Below are 25,338 nucleotides of genomic sequence, written 5' to 3' on the forward strand. Positions count from 1 at the left end.
ACTAAAGTTTAAAATGCAAATGAACACAGATAGATATATTTTCATATTTAGATACTTAAAAACACCAAGACGACACTATGGATACACTAAAAAAAAATATATATATATATAACAATATATATTCTGATTTTGATAGATTTGATACCAGCAGCACATTTCTAAATCAGTTTTCTTTTTGGCTATACTAGCATACTAAAATGTTGCGTAGCAGCTAATGTGATTCTTCACTGGTCTCCTTCACTTACAGGGCATGATCTGACACATGCTCACTCTCACACACATTCCTATATTAAATTATTCCTGATGGAGGTCAGCATCGTACCTCTGGTGTCCTCAGGCAACACGATGGGAGGCAAAAGGTCAGGCAACTCCTCCTCTCCCGACTGCAGCCCTGTGGCTCGGAGCCGACTTAGATCCAGGAAGTCTGGAACGTCGATGGCCAAGTCTGCACCACAGATACAGGAGACGCTCAAAAAATACTAATATGGTGCAAAAGTCCATTTATCCCAGTAATTCAACTTAGACTGAGAGACCATCTAAAGGCTCAGGAACCCTTAGCAGGTGTTCTGGATTCATTTGCTGATTAGAGTGTGACACTTTGAGTCTAGAATATTGAACCTTTTCACGATATTCTAATTGTCTGGGATTTAAAATTTTGGGGATTTCATACTTTGCATGTGATGAGTCTATCTCATTAGTTTCACATTTTAAGTTGAATTACTGAAATTAATTCATATTTGCACCACATTCTAAATTTTGGAGATTCACTGGTAAAGTTAAAGTCCCATTAGTTGTCACACACACTGGTGTGTGTGAAATTTGCTCCCCGCATTACATCCAGATGTTAGAAATTATGGAAGCAGGGAACTTTCAGAAACTTTCTTTGGGTGGGATTATGTCGGCATCAACCTTCACCGGTGTTGACAGACATGAACGGGATGACAGATGTGTCTAAACAGCAGGGGATCCTTTTTCTCATTTTCTTGGGCAGAAAGTGTTCCTATGCCACCAGTGATGCAGTTTGATGGCACCCTCTGCTGGATGTTATCAGTGCTACAGACACTTAAAATCACTCTTGTATCAAACAAAAAAATTACCCAGCTTCTTCGGAACCCAGTCAACACCAAAGGTGAACTTCTTGATCTGCACAATCAGATACTCTGGGAACGAGGCAAATCGAGAGGTTCTGTGGAGAGATCATTTTGAAAGAGCCGATTAGAAATAAAGCTCATCAACGCAACAAAGGTAGGGAGAGTAGAAACTAACGATCGCTGATGCTTACTTGACTCCAGCTGACTTGGCCTGCAGCGCTGAGCTCCAGAAGTCGGGGACGTTTTCCGGCTCCGTGAAGGCCTGCAGACACGCCGTGAAAGGAATGCGTGCTCGCACAGGTTCTGGAGGAGCCCTCATGTTCTCCTCTGCTTCTTTCCGCTTGGCTTCGTAAGTCAGCAGCTCCTCTGGCAAAACAAAACTCATTAGATATGTAAAGATGAACATGCGTGTGAGAAGTAAACCTTCTAAAATGTTGAATAAAATATGGCAACATTAAATATAACTTATATAATATTATACATTTAGGCAGAAATGGAAAGTAATGAATTACATTTACTCACTTTCTGTAATTGAGTATCTTTTTGTGTGTGTGTGTGTGTGTGTGTATATATATATATATATATATATATATATATATATAATACATAAACACACACACACACACACACATATACCGGTACATACATACACACATGTATATATATATATATATATATATATATATATATATATATATATATACTTTATAAGTCGTTTTTAAAATCTGTACTTTATCTTTTACTTGAGTATGTTTTTTTAAAACAATTGCATTCAGCTACATTTCCAATCATATCTGTTACTGAGTAAAAAAATTATAGGCTAGCAACAGAATGAGAGACACCTGCATGAGCGCCATGTCTCAACCATGGGTGTGTGGGTGTACACCTTTTATAATGAAGACGTTAAACAGCCACTTCTCCCTCAGTTTTGTTTAAAAACATCAGTCCAGCCCCTGTGATGTAGTCGCTGTTTACCTCCTCTCTCCCTCCCTCTCCTGTGGGTTGAAACCCACACCTTTGTGCGCCGATGTCACATCATCAGTATTCTGCTCGGTTCGTTAGCTGGACTCGGTTCCATGTTTGAAATGTGCCCTCTCAATTGCTCCGCACGGCAGTGGCAAAATAACGTTCGGTGCTCATAACAAGCGGATTCTATCCCTGCCCTTTGCTCATAATGCAGAAGACCTGCAGGCCTCAGTGAGTTAAAACATCTGGAGCTGGAGCTAATTCAGTTGTAAACATTATGCTCCATCCCTCTGTGTGTGTGTGTGTGTGTGTGTGTGTGTGTGTGTGTGTGTGTGTGTGTGTGTGTGTGTGTGCGTGCGTGTGTGTGTGTGTGTGTGTGTGTGTGTGTGTGCGTGTGTGTGTGTGTGTGCGTGCGTGCGTGCGTGCGTGCGTGTGTGTGTGTGTGTGTTACACATACAGGACTGCATGAGACAGCATGCTTTCATCAAATCCAGGCATCTTATTTCATGGTTGAAGTAATGGCTCACAAAAATAACTTATTTCATAAATAATGATGTCTCAATAGCGTCTACGATAATAATTTATTATATATTGTGTTTGGTCTGGGAGGTGTAACGTATTGTGATACAAGCCTTTTAAATCATGTTTTAAAAAAGTGTGCTACAAGAAGAGATACATGCATGAATAAATATTTTAAGTTCATGTTTGGAGACCAACCTTCACAGTTTGGAGACTCGCGCTGTGTGGCGAGGAGACAGTTAGTTCTAGTAACACCTGGGCATCCAAGGCCTATTCTGACAGGATGGATGTTACGGGACGCTTAAGGATTCCATTTGGATGATTGGAGGATTATTGAGGAAGATTAGAATGAACAAACTGATTTCAGTGGTAAACGGTTAATTGAGTGCGTGAACCCACTACCAAGGATGAACTCTAAAAATCAGCTGCTCTAAATAAGCATGAAGGTCAGAGCGGAGCACTAGGATGGACACGGATAAAGGAACTGTAATGTAGAAGTAAAGTAGGGCAGGGCCATCGTTGAGGTTCATTTGAAATGTTTGATGTTCATTTGGCTTGTTAGATAATGTGACAGGTTAGAGCACAGTCTCATGTTAGAGGTTTGTCATGAAAACACTCAGATGCTTCACATACTGATGGCATCTGAAATAATCACATTTTTAGTCTGAATAAAGAATAATTTAAATCACAACTGAAACGTACAATCCTGGAAAAACCTCAACCAATCAATGTGCATGTTGAAATCCCTCCGTGTGTGTGTGTGTATGCGTGCGTGCGTGCGTGTTGTGAGCTCTCGTTTTGCACTACTTGGATGTAGCCATCCTTATGCTGACAATATCGTAACTAAGTAACTTTTACTTTGAGTACATTTTATTTACGATACTTTTTACTTTTAGTTAAGTAAAAATTAAGGCAAGTACTTTTACTTGTGTTGGAGTAAAAAAAAATGATCAAAGTATTGGAACTCGTACTTAAATAGGAAATGTTAGTACTCTTTCCACCTCTGACATTAGGTCGTGCCCTAAAAGGAGAAAAACATATCTGGCTTCATCACCAGCAGCTTAGCCTCCAGCGTCTGGACTCCTGTACCTCTATTGGTGGCTGCCTCGATGGGAGCTGGCAGCTGGATGCAGTAATCAACCCTCTGGGTGTAACGAACCCGGCGAGTCTGACAACACTGGACTCGCTCCTCCACCAGGAAACGAAAAACATCGCTGGGGTTTTCTGAGCCGGCACTGTTCCTCTGCAGAAATAACACTTCAAAGTTAAATTCACCTCTCAATACCAAGAAAGTTACACTTTATATAAAACAGACACATTAATCGTCGTCATGAGTCACTCTGTGTCTTCACGTCTTATATATAGGGAAGGGGGTCACCGAGGCTTTAGGGTGTATGAAAACCTGGTCAGCCTCTGCCTTTCTGCAACGCAGCTCTTCTATTCTGAGAAGCTACAGAAATACACAAGTTATAATTTCCCTCAGGCCCAGCTCGAGGGGCGACCAGCGGTGATGGTTTTAGTCGGGTCATCTATTAAATCAGCAGACAGCTGCTAGGGGCGATAAAAGGACAACAGTTGTTAAAAATGCATGTGTATCTGCAGATAATGGGACAGTTTAGATCATCTAGAGCTGTGAGAATATCTCAGGTGTGTGTTACTGTGCACAATATGAAAAATAGGAAGTATTAGGTTTCTACTTGGTGTGTGTGTGCCGCGGTCGAGGTAGAACAGGAAGCACTTTTCTCGCTGCTCTGTGCAACAGATAGCTGTGAACATTATAAATGCATCCAGGCTGGAGAGAGACGTTTCAAAGAACTTCATGTGTACAAACCAATCCAGGAGGCAGCGCCTCGTGTTTAATTAAAGCCAGAACCTTTTAAAAACTTGCATCATCGTGTTGGAGTTCTGAGGAACACACCATGCCGGGGATATAGACTCAATATTGTCGCGACTGCAATGAGTTAGGCAGGTGGGTTTGGTGCACAAGTATTACAACTACAATTCTAAAGGAGTTTCAAATGAATTAGACATAGCAAAATGTCAAAATATTAGCAATACTAAAGCTCTAATAAATAAGAAGTGATCTGTGTATGAACAATTGTTTGATGTTGTCAAGAGTCTGAGCTTCACTCACCTCCACCTGGTTGATGAGGTGCAGCAGGAACTCGTGGGCATCTTGTTGCCTGTTGGAGGAAAACTCTGGGTGTCCCCTGCTAACCAGGGCCTTCAGCATTCGAGGAGAGATGCCCCTTTGCAGGTGCTGCAGGGTTAAAAATAAAGGACAATTTGTGTTTTCAGAAGGAAGTTTGGGACAAAACCACAGAGCATCGGTTAAAGTTATCAGAGGTGGTCAGAGATTGCAGCAAAAACACGGGGTTGTGAGGGCTGAGGGTTTTGTTTGATGAAGAGTCTAAAAACAACAATTGTATTTTTTCTTACTCAAAATTACAACCTTTACTTCATTTTGCTTTGGAAAAGTTGCCGAGCAGTCTTCAGGGACGTGAGGATAGAATTCCCTTCATGTCATCCATCCAGAAAGCATTCTACAAATTCTGAAACTTTTACTTCTAACTCACTAAACGTGTCCAAACATGGGTCCACTGGTAAATAGAGGATGTTCAGGATCACAGCTTTGCTCCATCAGCTACTGTGAGTCAGTCAGCATAAATGAAGTCCTACCAGGCTTACAGAACGACAGGGACAGGGAACTGGCTCCAACTACAAGCAGCTGTGACTCATACCATACATTTAACAGCAATAGTGACAAAAGCGAGAGATGCACACAAAGAGTTAAAGCTGTCCAAGGACCGTGCGTTATTTACAGGTCTTAATTAGCTGATAAAAGTGCTTAAGGACACATTTATTGAAAGCAAAATAAAAAGCATTCATTTTGAAAACATATCTTCATCCACAACACAAGTTCAACCCATTCTCAATAAGAGCCTGGTCATAGACCCCGGTTGAAAGCTGGACATACCCCGTTTAACACCTTGTGTTCTTCTTTCATCACCTGTTCTATGAGCTCAGATTTCATGGGTGGTTTGGAGTTCTGGCCTGAGAGCAGTCCGTGTCCCAGTTTAGCCCTGCCAGGGGAAAACATAGGCCCAGACATGAAGCTGCGTCAGACTCTAACTTCTCTTGTTACAGTTCATTTTCTGGTTTTAGACATCATCAAGAAACGAGGCTTAGGTCTTAAGCAGTTGCCTTGGAAACCAGAACCGGTATCCAAATGAAGTTAAAGTAAATCAACAAAATAAATGATCTTCCAAATTGAATAGATAGATGTGACCAACCATTTAACTGCTAGGTTTTATCAATATTCTCTCTAAACTGTTAGTGATTCTGCAGCAGCTTTGCTATGATACTAAATTCTTATTACTTTAGTGAGATTCTGATCAAGATTTTATTTTATCTTTACTTCAATCTAAGGCCCTGTCCACACGTAGCCGGGGATCTGCCAAAACGTAGATATTTTTCCACGTTTTGGCCTGTCATCCACACGAAAACGGAGTTTTTTCACACAAAAACGGATCTTTTTAAAAACTCCGGCCAAAGTGAAGATCTGCGTTTTCTCCGTTTTGGGTGTCTGCGTGTGGACGGACAAAACCGGAGTTTTAAGGTCCGCAGCGTCACTTTCCGCGACAAAAAAATGCTGACATCACGTGTGCGACCTGTGTTTACACTAGCCGTGTGGACTAGGCCTTAATCATTTCAGTAAATTTTAAGTCTAAAGCCAAAGTAAAACCCTAAGATTTGAGCTTTTTGTGCTGAAACTGTTTGTCAACAGCAAAGAGAGATCACGCTTGGCTCTTTAAAGTTGTGCTTCACTCGTTTAATCAATACAGGTACAGTGGTCTCTCATAGGAATTAACGCCTGGAGGAGTTCTGCCGTGTGGTGGAGATGCTGATGCTAACGGTTAGCTTCTAATAATCGAGACGTTCTTTGCTGTTTCTTGGACGCTAAACAAACAACAGCATTCCCCATTGCAGATCAAAATGGGTGAGTCCATTAATGTTAAATGACAGTGTAATGTAGATCTGTCAGGGTTTTCTAATCCTAGAGTTTCAACGTCTATTTCAGGGCTATTCAACTGCAGGCCTTGAGGGCCGTATCCAGCTCGTTTTAATAGTTTCTTTGGTCCATCACACTTGATTGAGTGGTTGATTCACCTGTGCAGCAGCTCATCAGGCTCTGCAGAAGCCTGCTAATCACCTGCTGATTGAAATCAGGTGTGTTGGAGCAGGGTTAAAACCAAAACGTGCTGGATTTTGACCCTCGAGGAAGCGAATGCAGGAGGTAGTTGTAGGAGACCCTTTCCATGTTCAGCCTGCATGAAAATCTCAGAGTGACTGATTATAATCAGAAGTAATAATTACAAAAAGTATTTTCAGTGTTCCACACCCTTATTGTTTTTTGAGCCACTGTATTTCCCTTTTCTTGTATTTTTGTTTTTTCTTTTTACAGAAATTAGTTTTATTTTCTTAATATGATATAAACATCTTCTGTTTAATTTTTGTCTAATTATTTGTCTGCAAACCTTTTTATTATTTAAAAAAAAAGTGCACTAATAAATAAATAGATTAATTGTACACCGAGGACTTTTCAATACCTTTTATCCAAGTATGTTAGTCTTTTACTTATTCAGTACCTGGTTATGGAAAAAAATGTTGATGTGCAAGAAAATTAAAAAATGTGTGACCTTGGTTTTTGTGCCTACAAGCAAAAACTTGTTTAACCGTTATGATAAACCCAATCGATCGTTTGGGGGGTTATGTTTTTGACAAGTATTGCCATTGACAGTGAGTATAAACATGTTTATTTGGCTGCAAGTTTCCGATTATGACACAGACACACACACACACATCTGATATTCACTGCTTCCCTCGAGCACTCTCCCTGCACCAGACGTGAAACACACAAGCTTATGTAACAAAACACCAGATTTCACCAAGAATGCTCCAAAATAGACCTTTACTGAAAATATTCACTGCTTCAGCTACAAATGATCCATGAGGATTCAAGCCGCATTAAAATAAAGAATCATTTTGTTTTAACAGCCCTGAAGTGTGTTTTTCTCTCTGCTTCAGCCGCAAAGAGACACCACCTTCTCCTCTCACATTGCATCATGGAGTCACTTACATCTGTGTGGCAAAGTCCTGGGTGGGGTCAAGGGGTGAATAATCAAATATCCTTTGAAGATTACCAACATACCTGAAGATCAAACAGAACAACGTCATCAGGAGGAGGAGAGGACATGAAGACAAAAGGCTGATTGAAATGTAAGAGGTCCTGAAAAGACACCATCTGTTGGAGGTTATTGACCCTTTGCACTGACGTCACTTAATCACGTGGTTCCACCATGCTGGACGGCAAAAGCATGTAAACAGTGAGCAACACGAGTACTAAACAAAGGGAAAAGTGGAGCCTGAAATTGTTTTTGCGATCAAAACAAAAACAAAACTCCTCCAGCATTCCTTCAACTAGTTCGTGCGCAATTCAGTCATCAGAGGAGGTAGTGCATCTAGCGGGGCTCATAGAGAGCAGAGTGTTAACTAGCTTACCAACGTTAGCTTACGTTCTCTCTGCAGCTGTTCACCAATGTAAACATGTTGCTGACTTTGCCTACATTCACCCCTCTGGATCCAGTGTTTCACTTTACACCAAAGCGGATTTTTAAAAAGTCCGGATCCCCACCAGCTTCTGTTGTTGGTGGTGGTACCGGGTACAGCTGCTGCTCTCACACCGGAATGAGAAGATCTCTGAACGGTGACGCTCATATAAACAAATAACGTAATTTTAACATACATAATAATATATAGGAGCTTTAACATTGTTAATTATCTCGCTTTACACTACAGTGGCCGGCGCGCATCCTCCAGGGTGAAATACCCATCCATCAGGATTATCAATAACTAGTATAAACACATCACGTTTATCCCTGTCCCTTTCTTCCTTGTGAAATAAATGAACGTTAATCTTACCCGGTAAAAACATGTTCGCTGCAAATCTGAGGGCTGCTAATCCACTTGATTGATTGCTGCATATCATCTCCGTCCTCAGTCTCCATCAAAGTTATTAAAAAAACAAAACGAGTTGAGTTTACATCCTTGTCTGTTAGCGCAGCCAACCATGCAGCAAGCTAAAACCATTTTACTGTCAAATAACTTAAATAAAAGCGATAAAAGGCTACAAACTGGCTTGTTTTGAACAGTGGCGTGTCCAGATCTTTTAAAATGGGGTGGCCCAGGTGAGGCACAACTTTGTGCATGGGTGGCACCAATGGTTATGCTTTATTTTTGTTTTACCCCCAAGCCTTTTGTGGACAATGAAAAGCCTATTTAAAGGTAAATTAGTGTGGTGGCACCTGGGGTGGCCAATCAGATTCCAAGGGTGGCATGTGCTACCCCAGGCCACTCCCTGGACACGCCCCTGGTTTTGAATAGCTTCACTGGAGTTACAACGGGTGTAAACGGTCTTTTTGCCGTCCATCATGGAGAAGTGGGCGACTAGTGGACAGAAAAGGTATTACAAAAACACATACTTTAACATTTCCAGGGAAAAAAACACACTTTTTGTTTGCCATTAGGGGGTTAACAAAAGATAAAAAATAAATAAAACATTGACAATTTATGAGAGAAAAAAAACGTTTTCATTGGCCTTCCCAGATTGAGCATAGATAGATAGACAGAGACACAGAGACACAGAGACACAGATAGACAGATAGACAGATAGATAGACAGATAGACAGATAGACAGACAGATAGATAGATAGATAGATAGATAGATAGATAGATAGATAGATAGATAGATAGATAGATAGATAGATAGATAGATAGAATATTTGGTTGTCTTTCAGGGCTTCCATAGATCACCATTTCTATTTTAAAAATTGTTTTATAAAGTAATCCAGATTTTAATTATTAAGTATAAAAACGAAGAACATTAACCCTCTCAAGCTCAAATAAGTTTTGATAAAAGGACGAACAACTAAGTCCTTCAGGGGTACTTCTGTGTTAAAAAATGCTCATGAAATACGTATGTGGAGTAACCAGGTAGGTAGGTTTTAACGTTGCAAATCTGCAACGCCTGCCTCCAGACTCACATTCTCTGGAAGTCTGGGATGCTGAAGAGGACTTGTAATACGGTTCCCAGGTAGCAGCTGTTGCCCAGGTTCTTGATGCCTGTGTAACCAGAACCATAAACCATCTTCAGCTTCATACCCGACTCCTGGATCACCTCCCACTCGCTGACCCGCGGCCGGGAATTGTTATCCGTGTGGTGCCCGTTTTCTGTCTGAAATTGAAGAATGACAGATTTTCTTTGTAAAGAAACCTTTTTCTTGTGCTCATAGCTTAAATGCTGTGTGTTTGTTTCAGGTGGTGATGATGCAAAAGGAAGTTGCAAAATTAGTAAACTCACTCTCTTCTGCATCTGTAGCATGTCGATACCAAAGTGTGACAGGTGTTCTGATATGTGGGGGTCCAACACGGCTTCCTCCTCCTCAAATGAATAGACATCTAAAAATCAGAAAGCAACTTAGTCTGTGTGTTGTCTAGATTTCAGCATAACAAATAGTCAAAATCAAATGTCTAAAGTCCAGAGGACTTCCAGAAACAACGGTTTGAAAGAGAAAATGTATTCGGGCATCGCCTACTTTGCTAAAGGTTTATTGTATTGTTGATGTTTATGACAAACATGGGAGCATGAATGAGATTTATGCAGCAGCTCAGGTGGCTCAGACCTGCTCCGTCTGGGGTGATGGTGTCCAGTTTCACAGCCAGGGGGTGGTTGGTCTCTCTGTAGTGCTCCAAAGCGTGGCCGTTTCCTCCGCTCCCATCGAAGAACCACTTCCCACAGAGAACTGATCCGTCTGTCAGGTTCAGCCACAGGTTTTCCCTCATCTCGCATTTCTGGCACTTCCAGCCACTGACAGCAAAGAAACATTTTTGCATTGTTGTTTTGAGTTTTTGTATCAAATCATCCATTGATCAATAAACACGTGCTGCAGCACTTCAGGTCTGTGAAGTTACACATCTCAAACGCAGCAGACAATCAGAGTTTCAGATTCAATCACCAGTCAGGAGGTCTGTAAACATACCTGGGTGGAATCCGGACTCCATTATCCAGCTGTCTGAGGCTTCTGGCGTGTCTGGAGACCTGGATCTCCTCCTCCCAGGACTCAGGCTCCTGTTTCTTGTAAGCTGACGGTGCATTAAGTACTGCATCACATGCTATGGTCACCTGGACGTTAAACACAGGGGCCACGTGAATGCAGTTGGTTGATGTGAATTCAGGGACTGGAGATATATTTCAATAACTGTCTGAAAGTTTCAGTTTAATAGATGAAAATTAAATCATATAAGAGGAAAATAAGTTGCCAAGCAAGAATTTGTGAAAGAAAAGATGCAGCAGTTTTGCATTATGTGACTGATGCATTGTTGTTTTAAAAGGATAAATATAAAACTTTAATGCACACAAAAAGGAAAAATGATCCATGCAAAACACCTAGAAGCAGATTTAATAGACGGAGGAATTCTTGTTGTTGCTAATCAGAAATAGAGCTCGAAATTCCTGAAATGAACAACAAAACAATCAAATGTACCACATGTAAAAGTCTGCACTCATAATTTTGACATATTTGATCATAACAAGACCATTTCTAATGTTTTCAGCAAATTCTGCATCATCATCATGGACGCGCACGCACACACACACACACACACACACACACACACACACACACACACACACACACACACACACACACACACACACACACGCACACACGCACACACACACGCAGAACTTTTTAGTTAGCATACAGACCAAACCCCATACAGACCAAACCGCAAAGGGAATAAAATCTATCAAATATGACTTATTTCTAAAATTTGGCACATCACTGACCTCAACACCAAACTCAAATTAAAATGTGCACAACATAAATGATAGTGTAGGGCTGGGCGATATGGCTCAAAATCAATATCACGATATATTAAGGACTTCACCTCGATAACGATAAATGGACGATAACTACAGATATGTGCAGAAACAAAGGTTGTCCACTAGATGGGGCTGTCACATGTATTACGTTTAGTCACAATTTTACGTAACACAAGGTGGTACAGCTTCTTAAATGGACATGAATGTTGCCAACTACACACATCTTTTCATTTTTTTACTATCAAATTTATTGACATGTGAAAAATTATCTCGATAAGAATCAGAAATTTTTATAACGATACGTGTTCGATATATTTCCCAGCCCTATGATGGTGTATTGATTAAAAGTCAAATAAATAACAAAAATGGGGAGTTGTGAAATGTTATGCTAGGGCGAAAGAAATGTTTCCTCAGATTTCCCAACTTGTCTTAGATTTTCTCAAACTATAGTTGTGGATATTGTTGTGATTGTGAATCAGTGTGTTAGTCCCTCTGCACCGACAACTCAACAGCAACAAAATCTTCCTTCAAAAACACTGATATACAGACAAATACAGCCATGCCAAAGCCAAGCTTCAAGCACAAACATGTAATTAGAGTAGTCAAGAGTTCCTCTGGATGCAAGAAATGAAGGGAAGAAGCCTTCAGACGTGCTAAATACACATAATGAATGCACCGTGTGGTTCCCCAAAATGTTGTTTGTTGCCATTAAAACTAAACATTGACCAATAAGTCAGATAAATATTAAATGTGTTGCTGCTATCTTTTTATAGGAGATGGGTCAAGTTGCGTTGAGTACAGTGAAGTTATCAGTGTCCTTCCTGAAGTAGATCGAAGCATTTCAAGAAAAAAAGAAGGAAATTTTCTAGGGAAATCAAGCTAACAATTAGCAAAAATTAATCAAACTTTTGATTTTTTATCCAATGCATTATGCTACAGTAGATCGCACCACAGGTCATGTCAGAGCTTTTTTATCTACTTCTTAACTTGCTGTGTATGACTCCTCTTTACGTGTCATCTAGAACCTTCTGGTGCTGATCTGTAACTGACATCAGCCATGAAACTCAGAGAACGAGAGTAATATTTTTTATTTAAAAGACGGACTGCAATAACCATGTTTGACCACAGGATGTCAATCTTACACACTGCACCTTTAAATTAAATTTCCAAATGAGTTCAACTCAATTGTTAGCAGCTGTTTTGTTGTGGGCATTTTAGAATTGGACCAAAAATAATTCTAAGTCACAGCTGATGAACAAAAGGACATATTTGTGCAAAACAATGGTGCATTTTAAACACAGATTTGTTCTACTGATAAAATTATGACAAAAGGTGTAGCTATAATGCTGCTCCTATGTAAACCACTATAATTCTTTAAGGTCTGAATTTCTTTAAATGCCAGAAATCCACTCTACTTTCATTTAGCTGTAGCTGCTTTAATCTCCTGTAAGAAATCCTGGTTGATTCTCCAAACTGAGATCAGAAGTTAAACTGAATCATCTCTTTAACGGAGTAGACTCACTCGTCCTTAAAGGGGAACCACCAAGTGCAACTTCTCCCATCCGCATGCACAAAAACACACCACAGCTCAAATTCACTGACCAGAGCCGGCAACTCCTCGATATTTGGTAACGGGATCTCAAAGTGGTCTGGGAAAATGACCAGCTTGGCCTCATCTTCATATTCATAGTCTTCTCCGTTAAAATCACGGTTTAGCTCTAAATCTTTAAGAAAAGAAGCAAACAGTTAGTCAACTACAGTAAGAAAACAAGTGAAACAATGAGTTTAGGTTTGTTCTTCACTATTTATAATTTTCCCGTTTATTCATTATGCATCTAGGATATCCAAAATAACCCAAACGATCAATCTGAATTGAAAAAAAGTTTGAAGATGTTATAAAAAATGTTATGTATTGTAAATATTGATTTAACCCTTTGATGCATAATGGTCACTACAGTGGACAGGTACTCAAAATAGTTATTTATTTGTTTTTGCTATTAAGCACAGCAGTTGAAGACTTTATTGCATTTGAGCCCCTCCATTTGGATTTCAGCATGTCAAGCCAACATATTTCATGCTCAGAATGCACGCTGCCCACTGAGGTGGACATGTAATAAATTATTTGTAAATTATAAAATTTTACAAAAAATATTTGTTGAAAATTGTTTCATTCACACCTAAAGATGAATGAAAAAAAATTGTCAAAAAAATAATGGTTGAAGATTTCATAATTCATGCGTCAAAGGGTTAAAGTTTAAAATAAAACTGGTAAATAAAAAAGTATATAGCTAACAGTAAGGATTGACTTTAATGGTGATAGTTAAAAATAATAATATATCTATTTTCAATAGTCTCCAGAATAATTTAGAGATTTTAATTTTATTATTTAAATATATTTATTTTAAATGAATAAACTGAAGGTTTTATTTTTCATCTTAATTTTATTTTACAGTCTTCCAAAGAAAAAAATAAAAATAGCTATGTGGGAACAATAAAGAACATTTTCTTTTTTTCTCAATAATAAAGAGGCACACATTGACCTCTCTCTTATCACTATCAGCTGTGGCTACATCGAAGCTCATCATCACAAGGTGTGGGAATGAGTGTGTGTGAATGGGTGAATGACTGAATTGTGAAGCACCTTGGGGGGGTTGTAGAACCCTCAGAAGGCGCTATACAAATACGAGCCATTTACCATTTACTTTACAGTGATAAGGCAGAAAATATTTTTCTTACATCTGAAACCAACGTAGTAATTTATCTACAATATATTTTGACCAAAGTGATGTCAACTTGAACATAGAAGGACATACATGAACTACATCGGTTAGACTAATGACTCGTGAGAACCAGGATCCTAAATGATCTCTGGCCTCATTCTGCCAGCTACTGTTTTTATTGTAATGCATCAGCCGGTGGTCTGGTTAGATCACATAACGGGTCCAGGTATGACGTCTGACGGAAAACCTTAAAACGGACAACAGCATGAATCATCCTAGCGAAGAATTTAAGAATAAAGTTTCAGTCAGACTTTGACCAGAGAGATGTAGCAGTTAGAATAAAGGGAAAGGCGTGTAAAATAAACCAAAATATCGAGCTTTCTGAGATAGAAAGTGGAAGGAAGGAGGGTTAGACAGAGACAGAGGGACACCTCGGTCTCAGTGAGCTGCGTCATCACCTCGATGGAAGTGTGTGAGCCTCGACAGTACGCTGACAGGTGGTGGCAGCTGAGAGGCCAACAGCGACAGATGGGTGGAGGCCTACTGTGAACCAGCCACCCCGTCCACACCCCAAGGAGGAGGACAGAGTAGGCCAGATTTTGATTTAGAATGGTTACCAACCAAATTTACAAATAAATGGGCTATGTTTAGATAACAGGAGCTGGAGGAGAGCGCTCATCACTGGAAATATCTTAGAGGACGGCTAAAGGGGCAGCTGGCAGACAACAAACAACAGCTCTAAATGATGGACCTCTATTAGCAGAAAATAGTATCTCTAATGATCAGAAACTATAAGAGATTAACCGTTTCCAATCAGCTTTATCTTGTTTCCAGCTATGGAAGAAAATCCCATCAACGCAAGAGTTGGTTTAGCAGAGAATGGTTTCGTGTTCCCAACTGCTGGGCGAACTTAATAAGTTTTAGGAGTTATTGGAGGATTCACACTTTATTGTTTGGTATAATTTAGAGGGATATTGTTTTAAAATCCTCCTTCATCCAGTTTGTTGTTTTCCTAAAAGCCTAAATAGATCTGAACCTAACTTGTTTATGGCTTTAAAATATTTTCCCTCTTATCCATAATCTTCTCACCCGGGGGATTTTTCTTTTCTGTTCTGGTGTGTTTTCACTGCAAGCTCTTTAAAGCAACGGGTTTGAAATCCATCATCATAAATCCAGTCTTTCACTTGGCCAGGACTGTTGTAAAATTGCAAATGCCTTTTTTGAGGAAGTTTTAAAAATGCCTCTAAACCAGGGGTGTCAAAAATGCAGCCCGCGGGCCGGATGCAGCCCGCAAGCGGGTTAAATCCGGCCCACGAGATGGTTGTGAAAACTTTATTTTCGTACTTTACAATGTAGAGTGAAAATAAACTTATCTTTGTGAGCAAGTTTTCTCTGTAATGAGTATAAATAAGACAAAGCTGCACTCAAGGCCCACACAAGAACTTGAATCACATCCTGAAGTTGGCTGCCACTCAGGATGTGACTTCTGATATTGATGTGCTGGTGAAAGCTAAAAGATGTTAAGTAAAATGAGTCAAACAGACTTTAAGTGCTGCATGAAACTGATCTAGCCATGTGATCTGTAAGCTCTTTGAATCACTAAGGAATGTTTTTATTATGTAATGATTTTTTTATTTTTTTTCAAATTTTCAAGTACACTTCAGGTGTTGTACTTGTACTACACTGTCCTCAGGCTCCAGCTTTGTTTTATATTGATTGTATTAAAACAAAGAAAACAATCTGAAGTTTTTTTTTTTTTTTTACCGGTCCGGCCCACTTGAGACTAGATTTCCCTCAATGTGGCCCCTGAGCTAAAATGAGTTTGACACTCCTGCTCTAAACGTTGGCCCTTGCTGTCATCTCACGGGGAATTGGAAAGTTTTCGGAAAATGTGCAAGACAAACTTTGTCTAAATAACCACAGTCTTTGTTGGCAACCTTCTTATGTTAGTTTCTGTGAGTCTGGAAGGATTAAACGGGTGAGAAAACTTTGGGAATGGTTGGTGTTAATAAACTGAGACATAATTGAAGCTGGGTATGCAGTTTAAAATTTTTAAATGAAAATGTTTTAAATGTTTCATTTAACTATCTGACACTGTTATGACATATGGAGCCTAAGTCTCCTCCCTTTCCAGTCGGCTCATGAGTCCCCAGAAAAACAAAAAAAAATGAATACAAGTCAACGGGGCTAACAGAGCTATTTTCTAATTTGCTTTGCCTTTCGCCCTGGATCAGACATATGTTGTACTGCAATTTAAACGAAAATTAATGGGTGTTTCGACCACACCAGTCACGTACTTTGAGATTTATCAGCTTGTAAAAGTTCATAATTAGCACGACTACAAATCAGACGTCGGTACGTCACCACAGAATCTCCTCTGCCCTAGCCTAGCTGCTATTTACCACATTGCCAGATTTAAGGATCTTTCCTCCCTGAAATTACAGCCATTTTCCCTCTGTACTTCTCTCCACTTCTGGTTCGATGACATCACTTTGGCTATGCACATTTGTAGTTCTGGATATATTTACGCACAAAACCTAAAATAATGTTTGCCCCCATTCAAAAATTTGCGCTTTCTTAGCATCAGAATGCGTCTTCAAAATTAACAGACATCATATGTGAAATCCATGGAACAAATCAAACGGTATTAGAAAATAGCGTTTTTAGCCCGGTTGACTTGCATTCATTTTCTCGTTCTTCCAGAGACCCATGGTCCGGAAGTAGATGAGCGTGACTTTGGGTCTAGGTACAGCAGTAGCTCAGGAGGTCGAGCGGCTTGTCCAGTAATCGGAAGGTTACTGGTTCGATCCCGGCTCCTGACAGAGAATGCTGCTGACACTTATCCCACCTTGCCTACTGGTGTCTAGGAACCCTAACACTTGTGAATCACCTTGGGGGGTTGTAGCACCCTAAGAAGATGCTAAACAAATACAGACCATTTACCCTTTCATAATTTATATTTCCCATGAGTCCCTCCCCTGGCCTCCACACCTAAACTAATCATTTACACAAGTCTTTTAGCTTTATCATTAAAATGCTATTTTGACTTTAATTTCAAGATTAGTTCATTCTTCAAGCTGGAAAACCAAAACTTTAAAAGAAAACCCTCATTTTATTATTTAATGAAGGATGTGAATACTCAAAAAAATTCCTTTCACCTTACCTAGGAACACTTTTCCATTTCTTCTTCTGGGTATGGCTCCTCCTGCAGCTCCTGTGGCTTTCTGCAAGAAAAAAAGACCAACATAAAAGCTGGAATTTGCACTTCGAAAGGTTGTTTTTGTATTTTCTTTAATAAACTGAAGAAGAAAAAACAGATGCTCTGCTGTGTGTGATCAAGAAGGTTTTCTTAGAAATGGATGCACCAGTTTCCAGGTCAGGTTACAGAACATGGAAACCACCTCCAACAGCATCAGGATCTAAGTTAAAGGCTGATTAACCAAACTGCATCAGATGAACATCTTCTCCTATTTAGATTTCTGCTTTTAACATAATGTTTGGACTTATCATCTGCAGTCTTTAAATTACAAATGACACAAATAACCCATCCCAGACACACATTTCTATTTGATAAATGGACAAAATCCACAAAGACTGTGAAGGTGCATTATAAAAAGAAATAAAAATGGCAGATTTCACAGCGCCACCAACTGGTTTGGATTTAGTTTGATCAGGGTGACTCCACATTCAACACTGACGGAAATGGAAAAAGCAGGAATGCTGACACATCTGAGACCAAGTGGACTTGTATGAAAAAAAATAACTGCAGACACACGAGCCTGCAGAATGTGAGCAGCTGTTTCTGACCAGATCAGGGCATTGAAATAGCAGCTCCTTTGAAAGCAGAGGCAATCTGATGGCAATTAAAGCCAGTAGGAAAACACATTAACTACTAAGGACTTTGTTGTTTTTCCTCCAGAATGCCCTGTTAGTGTTCTAAACATCCCAAAACCAAAGTAAACAATCAACCTTATAAAGTTCAATGATAAACCACTACAAAATCACAAAGTCTAACCCCCCCCCCCTTTCCACCAGATGCGATAGCCATGCCACACCGCTGGTCCCACAAAGTCACTAAATTACAAGACCAAGCATGATTTCAGAAGTTCACACAATAACAAGCAAGGAGAAAGACCACTGCATGCATGGACGTAGTTGTGACTTTGAAGTAAGGGGGCACAATCAGCATGGGGACCCGGGGAGTCTTTAATAATAATAATAATAATAATACATTTAATTTAAAAGCGCCTTTCAGGACACCCAAGGTCACTTTACACAAAACACGTAATGAAATACAATAAAACAATAATAAAACCCAAAGAAGAAAAAACAAAGAGAGAAACAGTTCAATAAAATCAGAGGTTGTAGGCAGATTTAAACATATGTGTTTTGAGTTTTGTTTTGAAAAGGGTAAAACTGTCGACGTTCCTGATGTCTGGGGGAAGTGAGTTCCAGAGTCGAGGAGCAGAGCGGCTGAAAGCTCTGCTCCCCATGGTAGCGAGACGGGCAGAAGGAACTGCAAGATGGATGGAAGAAGAAGATCTGAGTGAACGGGATGGGGTGTGAATACTTATAAGGTCTGAGATATATGGAGGAGAGAGGTTGTGGATTGCTTTGAAGGTATGAAGGAGAATTTTGAAGATGGACCTGAATTTAACTGGGAGCCAGTGAAGCTGCTGGAGAACCGGCGTGATGTGGTGAAAGGAAGGGGTTCTGGTGATAATACGGGCTGCTGAATTCTGGACCAGTTGCAGTTTATGAAGGAGTTTGTTGGGGAGACCATAAAGAAGTGAATTGCAATAGTCGATACGGGAAGTGACGAGGCTGTGGACGAGAATGGCGGCAGTGTGAGGGGTCAGTGAGGGACAGAGACGGTTTATGGAACGTAGATGGAAGTATGCTGACCAAATTAAGTTGTTAATGTGAGCCTGAAAAGAAAGTGAGCTGTCGAGAATGACACCCAGACTCTTGACGTGAGGTGAGGGGGAGACTATGGCGCTGTCAATAGTTAAAGAAAAGCTGTCAGATGTTGAGAGGGTGGAGTTAGTGCCAACTAGAAGAAGTTCAGTTTTATTGCCGTTGAGTTTGAGGAAATTAGAGGTGAACCATGATTTGATTTCAGAGAGGCAGAGTGTAAGGGAGGATGGTGGGAGAGTTGTGTTGGGCTTACTGGAAATGTAGAGCTGGATGTCATCTGCAAAGCAGTGAAACTGGATATTGAATTTGCGGAAGATTTTGCCGATAGGGAGGAGATATACTATGAAGAGGAGGGGCCCCAGGACAGAGCCCTGGGGCACACCTGACTTGACTGGGGAGGGTTCTGAGGTAAAGGATTTTAACTGGATGAACTGAGTGCGGCCAGTAAGGTAAGATTGAAACCAGCGGAGGGGGGTGTGAGTGATGCCTAAGGAAGAGAGTCTATTAAGGAGGATGGGATGAGAAATGGTGTCAAAGGCCGCACTCAGATCGAGGAGAATAAGAATAGAGATTAAACCAGAATCAGCAGCAATGAGTAGGTCGTTAGTGATCTTGATGAGAGCTGTTTCTGTGCTGTGGTGGGGACGGAAGCCAGACTGAAACTGTTCACAAAGGTTATTGCGGGTGAGATGTGAATGGAGCTGAGATGCAACAGTTTTCTCAAGGACTTTGGAAATGAAGGGAAGATGGGAAATGGGACGGAGGTTATTGAAATCATTGGGATCTAAACCAGGTTTTTTTAGAATAGGGCTGACTGAAGCGGATTTGAATAGGGATGGGACCGTACCAGAGGATAGTGAGGAATGAATAATGGCTGTTATAAAAGGGAGCAGAGAAGAAAGGCACGATTTAACTAAAACAGTTAACAGTTAACAACAGTTAAAACAGTTAACTCCACAATCTCCATCGACTTTACAGTAAGTATACAAAAAATATGTATTAAACTACTGCCTAGAGGCTCTTTTATGCAATGTCAGGAATGCAGAACCATCAAGTACACAGGTGACAGGAACGGCCAATTACACGTTAGCAAGTATCAGCAGAGCCAATGGATGAGCTTATGGACGGTTCTAATGAGAAACAGGCATCAACAAAAGTAGTTGTTTTCTGCTTGGTCCAGTGTCTATTTAATATAGCGTAATATTCTTTTGGGATGGAAAAAAGTGCAGGGGACATAAATCGACTTTGGAAAAAGTGTGTGTGTGTGTGTGGGGGGGGGGGGGGGGGGTTGAAGCCGACTACTTTGCAGATTTTGTGGGTTATTTTTAGAACGTAACTCTCACGATAAACGAGGAGCCACTGTGTTTTTGTCTTGAATAGACTGTATTGACATTTTTGTCACAAAAACCTCTAATAATGGCTTCAACGTTTTAAGATCAAGTTAACTCCTTTTTTTATTTCATGCAGTGGTCTTTAGTATAAATGAGCGCCCTGTGAGTCGATCTCTGTGGGGGAAAATGCTCAGGCGCTCCTGTTTCAGGAACCAGAAATTAGTTGGAAGGAAGGTTGCAAAACGCGGCAGGAATTGGACTCTTATTTCTTGATATTCGGACATCTCACCTCTGATTGGCCAACAGCAATGTGACTCTATCACTGACTGTGCTTTGCAACTTTGAAGTTTTATCTCCACAAATACCACAAGCCTGAATGGGATCTGCCACGTTGTGGAGTTGCTAATGCTAACCATTAGCTTCTCCTAGCCAACACATGCTCTGCTCTCTCCTGGATGCTAAATCCACAAAAGCCTTCCTCGTCATTAGCCAAGATGGATGAGCCCATGAACGTTAATTATCAGTGTGACGTAGATCTGAGTGGCTTTTAGAAGACTATTTTAAAATTTAGCCAGCACGTGAAACTCAGAGTCACTGATTATATTTCAAATAGAACAAGTAAAAAGCGGTTTCTCAGTGAACGTGGTCTTTAACAAAAGTACGGTAAACAGTAAAGAAAATCTCAAGGCTCAATGCAAAACGTACCTCTTTGACATGTCGTTTGAGGTGCATGTAAACACTCTGTCCTGTTTTGCGATAATGTCTCTCCACGTGTTCCCGTCCAAAGCCCAGGAATGTGTTCATGCACACATACAGGCCTCCCTCAGACTCCTGCAGAGCAAAACATTGTCAGGTGAGGAACTACAAGCACATGTGAAAAACTTTATATATTCCACATGGGAGCTTTTTCTTGCTGAGCAAAACAAAATGTACAAAGTGTATGAACTTATCAGTAGAGGAGGCTGCTTTATAAAAGATGGATGTATTTAAGATATCAGGTCACTTTTATTTTTATTTGTTCAAAACAAGAAAGAGAAATAATTATTTTCGGCATTAATGCAATTGAATGAGAATTTAAAATTGAGCAAAAACACTTTCCAGCTCAGTCATTTGGGAAAGATGTCCCAGCATGTTCACGTTAATCTGCAACAGAAGATCATTTTTACTGAGAAATCTAAAAAATGTGTCTCCTTTTACAGAACAACCAAGTTTAGCTAACATATATTACTCTCTCTCTCTCTCTGATCTTCTGTTTCACCTCAGAAGTTTTTAAGCTGTTAATTTTAACGAGAGAAGATCGTAATCAAAGAAGCAACTTCAGAAATTCATCCCACATATTATGCATTTTTATTTTAGGATCACTGAGGATCAGAAAGACACATTTATTAATTAAAATCCCTCTGTGAGTAGTTTACATCTCTCATGAATTACTGTGGAGCACCGTATAACTTCTCTGCCTCCGAGGGAAAGGGAAAACATCCTCCAGGTTTCACATGAGGACAAAATAACAGGAAAGCATCCCTTAAACCTGAAATCAGTATAGTGGGCGTCATCAACCCCAGTGTTAAACCTTTAAGCCCAGAGTGACATATGAGCCTCAACACTGGGAGGATAAAAATAAACCAGTCCGCAGGCCAACATGATGAACTCCAGACAGCTGAGTCACCTTTTAAAACGGTTACAGTCCAGATAATAGTGGAGGAAAGCTTTGAGAGCAAAATTTGTTACTTTTAAAGCACAAAAAATCTAACAAACCTAGAACAATGCTGCACATTCATACAATTCCAGTCTAATTCAAATGTTAGGTAACTACCTTCCTAATTACAGAAAGGGAACTGGTAAAATGTTAAATGGTCTGTATTTGATATACAACCCCCCCCCCCCCCCCCCCCCCAAGGTGCTTCACAACAAAATCGGCCACACACACACACACACACTCACACGCTGGTGATGACGAGCTACAGTTTAGCCACAGCTTCCCTGAGGCGCACTGATGGAAGCGAGGCTGCTGAACACAGGTGCCACCGGTCCCTCTGACCACCACCAGCTGGTACGGTAAGTGTCTTGCCCAAAGACACGAATGTGACAGACTGAGTGAGACACGATCCCACAACCTTCCAGTTATGACACCACACGGGCACCTAACTTCTCTGCTGCCATCGTTCCAAAAAAGGATTGGGTGCCAAAATATGCAAAATTTGGTCAGGAATAAAATCGAACTGATAACATAATTACAGCCCCTGGGGTGATTTTTGGGAATAAGCTGCCATCGTCCACACATGAGGCCATTAAGCACTGACACTAACACAAGGGAGCCTGAACAACCAGATTAGTCTAGAAATGCCTAAATAAACACTTTATTCTGCAAATGAACACAGCCTGGTGACGTCATTGCTGCAGTGGCGTTATTACATTATCTTAAAATAATGTGTGTGTGTGTGTGTGTGTGTGTGTGTGTGTGTGTGTGTGTGTGTGTACTTGTCCTCGTATGGTCAAGTGGACAAATGTTGACTTTAAACCTATAACTTGTGGACGTTTTCACGTTGTGGGGACATTTCCTTAATCCACACAATGCAGCACCAAGTTTTAGAGGTATGGTGAGTTAACTTTTAGTTTAGGGTTACAAAAAACCACCCATTGGTTAGGGTTAGGCATAGTGGAGTCACTAAATGAATGGAAGTCAATGGAGGTACACACAAACATATAAATACAGGTTCGTAAGTGTGTGTGTGTGTGTGGGGGGGGGGGCACAAAGGAAAACCCCATTAACCCGTTTAACTGTTATATAGACATTTACTGTCAAGTTCACATGACATGTGGCCACACACACACAAACACACACACACACACTCGACAGCGTGTGTTTTCCTGGCTCCCCACAGCAGGCTGTAAGTCATTCTACCTGAGGCACACATTTGCTCCCCAAACAAGCCTCCCAAGCAAGTCTCGGTGTGTGTGTGTGTGTGTGTGTGTGTGTGTGTGTGTGTGTGTGTGTGTGTGTGTGTGTGTGTGTGTGTGTGTGTGTGAGTGAGTGAGTGAGTGAGTGAGTGAGTGAGTGAGTGAGAGAGAGAGAGAGAGAGAGAGAGAGAGAGAGAGAGAGAGAGAGAGAGAGAGAGAGAGAGAGAGAGAGAGAGAGAGAGAAAGGAACCCACTTACGGGAGAGTCGAAGGAAAAGGCACACTCGCTCTTGAAAACCCTGTCTCCGATTTTAGGGACTCTGATGGTGGGCATGTAAGGGACCAGCAGCTCTCCCAGGTCTGCAGCCATCTTCGCATTCCTGCTTCTCCCAGCAGAGTGCCGCGGAGCCTCCGGAGCAGCGCTGTCACAGGAGCGGATGCTATTTTTAAAGCGCCCCGTCGCTACATTCCTGCAGCCAGGGAACGTGACGCTGAAAACCCCTACAGATAAAATGACAGAGCGGAGGGTGGCTGCTGCCTGGGCGACGACGTTAAGGGCACGGAGGTCGGTCCTCCTTTTGTTGTTGTTTTTTCTAATCGGAGAAACGTGGACCTGCGCAGAGATGACACACCTTCTGTAGCGACGCCGTTATGCTTCTCGAGGAGCCACGCCCACCTCAGAGGCGGATTTAAAGCAGATTTACTACGTTTTGGCCTCCTGCGTTCAGGGTTCAGAGGCGTGTCCAGGTCTTTTAAAATGTGTGTGTGTGTGTGTGTGTGTATGGTGGTGGTGGTGGTGGTGGGGGGGGGGGGGTTCCAGGTGGGGCACTTGTTTCACACAGGTTTCACATGAGCTCCACATTCTCTCTCCTCCTCTTCCTAGCAAGTCACTTCTTGGTTCATTACTGCCACCAACTGGAGTGAAGTGGGACTGAGTGAAAGTGAAAAAATTATGAATAATGATAATATTGAAACGTTCTGTGGCCCTGGAGCTAGAAACCAATGTTAAAGCTGCATTTACCTAAACCGTTTATTTTCTTATTTTTAACTCAAATTTGTAATCTTTCATCTGTTTATGAAATTTTATAATTTATGACTTCATTTTTTATGTTAATCTATTTCTGTTTTGAAATCGTTATGATTTTATGACTTTGTTTTGATCTATGAGAAGCACTTTGTGATTCCATGTCTGTGATAAGTGCTATATAAATAAACTATACTTAAAGGTACGTGTTACCACCAACTGTTTTAAAAAAAAACTTTTATCTGAATTTTTATCTCGTCTTTTATTTTATTAATACTGTACAGCACATTGGTCAGCTGGCATGCTGTTTTTAAATGTGCTTTATGAATAAACATGGTATGGTATGTTTTGGGGTTTTTAAACCCCAGGCCTTTGTGAACAGCATAAAATCAATTTCATGGACCTCAGTGGGGTGGCACCTGGAGTACATGTGCTACCCCAAGTCACTCCCTAGACACACCTCTGCCTGTACTCATGAAATGCCAGCTCATTTCAATTTTTTAAAGACTGCATTGTTCAGTGATTAAAAATACTGATATCTCTGCATTCCGCTGGATTTCTTAATATTTTAAAACATTAAATAATTTTACACAACAAAGATTTGCATTCTGATTTGTCCCATCACACCTGAATGAATTAATTTGTCCAACTGACAGCTGTCACCTAAATATGTTTGGATTTTTAAAGTGAATTAAATAAATGATGTCGTTTTATTTAGTTCTGATTCTGTTGAGAATTTTCACTTAGAATGTGATTTTCATAAATCACATTACACTTTAAAATGTATAAACCCTATGTAGAAAGAAAGAACGTTCACAGGGGAAATTTGGATCTAAATAAAATATAAAATCAGTCTGTTCACCCAGTTTTAGATATTCCAATTTCAAGAATCAAAGATTAAATTAAAACAGCTAACTCTTTGGATATTT

The 25,338-nt window shown here is 40.5% G+C and overlaps 1 protein-coding gene across 2 annotated transcripts in view; it reads right to left on the minus strand.

The window, feature by feature from the left end:
• The window catches only part of usp13 (ubiquitin specific peptidase 13), a 35,812-nt gene extending 11,781 nt beyond the window's left edge, over positions 1 to 24,031 (minus strand). The window contains exons 1-15 of one of the 2 annotated variants that reach the window (XM_054752329.2): positions 23,645 to 24,031; positions 21,194 to 21,319; positions 17,404 to 17,464; positions 13,123 to 13,244; positions 10,676 to 10,818; positions 10,319 to 10,503; positions 9,997 to 10,094; positions 9,680 to 9,870; positions 7,717 to 7,788; positions 5,554 to 5,659; positions 4,711 to 4,836; positions 3,666 to 3,819; positions 1,283 to 1,457; positions 1,098 to 1,186; positions 323 to 445 (exon numbers count right to left, since the gene is read on the minus strand). In XM_054752329.2, coding sequence (XP_054608304.2) covers positions 323 to 445; positions 1,098 to 1,186; positions 1,283 to 1,457; positions 3,666 to 3,819; positions 4,711 to 4,836; positions 5,554 to 5,659; positions 7,717 to 7,788; positions 9,680 to 9,870; positions 9,997 to 10,094; positions 10,319 to 10,503; positions 10,676 to 10,818; positions 13,123 to 13,244; positions 17,404 to 17,464; positions 21,194 to 21,319; positions 23,645 to 23,755 — 1,882 coding nt within the window. In that variant the 5' untranslated portion in view covers positions 23,756 to 24,031. The remainder of the gene's footprint in view (positions 1 to 322; positions 446 to 1,097; positions 1,187 to 1,282; positions 1,458 to 3,665; positions 3,820 to 4,710; positions 4,837 to 5,553; positions 5,660 to 7,716; positions 7,789 to 9,679; positions 9,871 to 9,996; positions 10,095 to 10,318; positions 10,504 to 10,675; positions 10,819 to 13,122; positions 13,245 to 17,403; positions 17,465 to 21,193; positions 21,320 to 23,644) is intronic. The other variant, XM_054752330.2, reaches the window with a different exon arrangement.
• Between the last annotated feature and the right edge of the window lie 1,307 nt (positions 24,032 to 25,338).

The sequence above is a fragment of the Nothobranchius furzeri genome, chromosome 8, assembly GCF_043380555.1.
Source record: "Nothobranchius furzeri strain GRZ-AD chromosome 8, NfurGRZ-RIMD1, whole genome shotgun sequence".
NCBI classification, from domain to species: domain Eukaryota; kingdom Metazoa; phylum Chordata; class Actinopteri; order Cyprinodontiformes; family Nothobranchiidae; genus Nothobranchius; species Nothobranchius furzeri.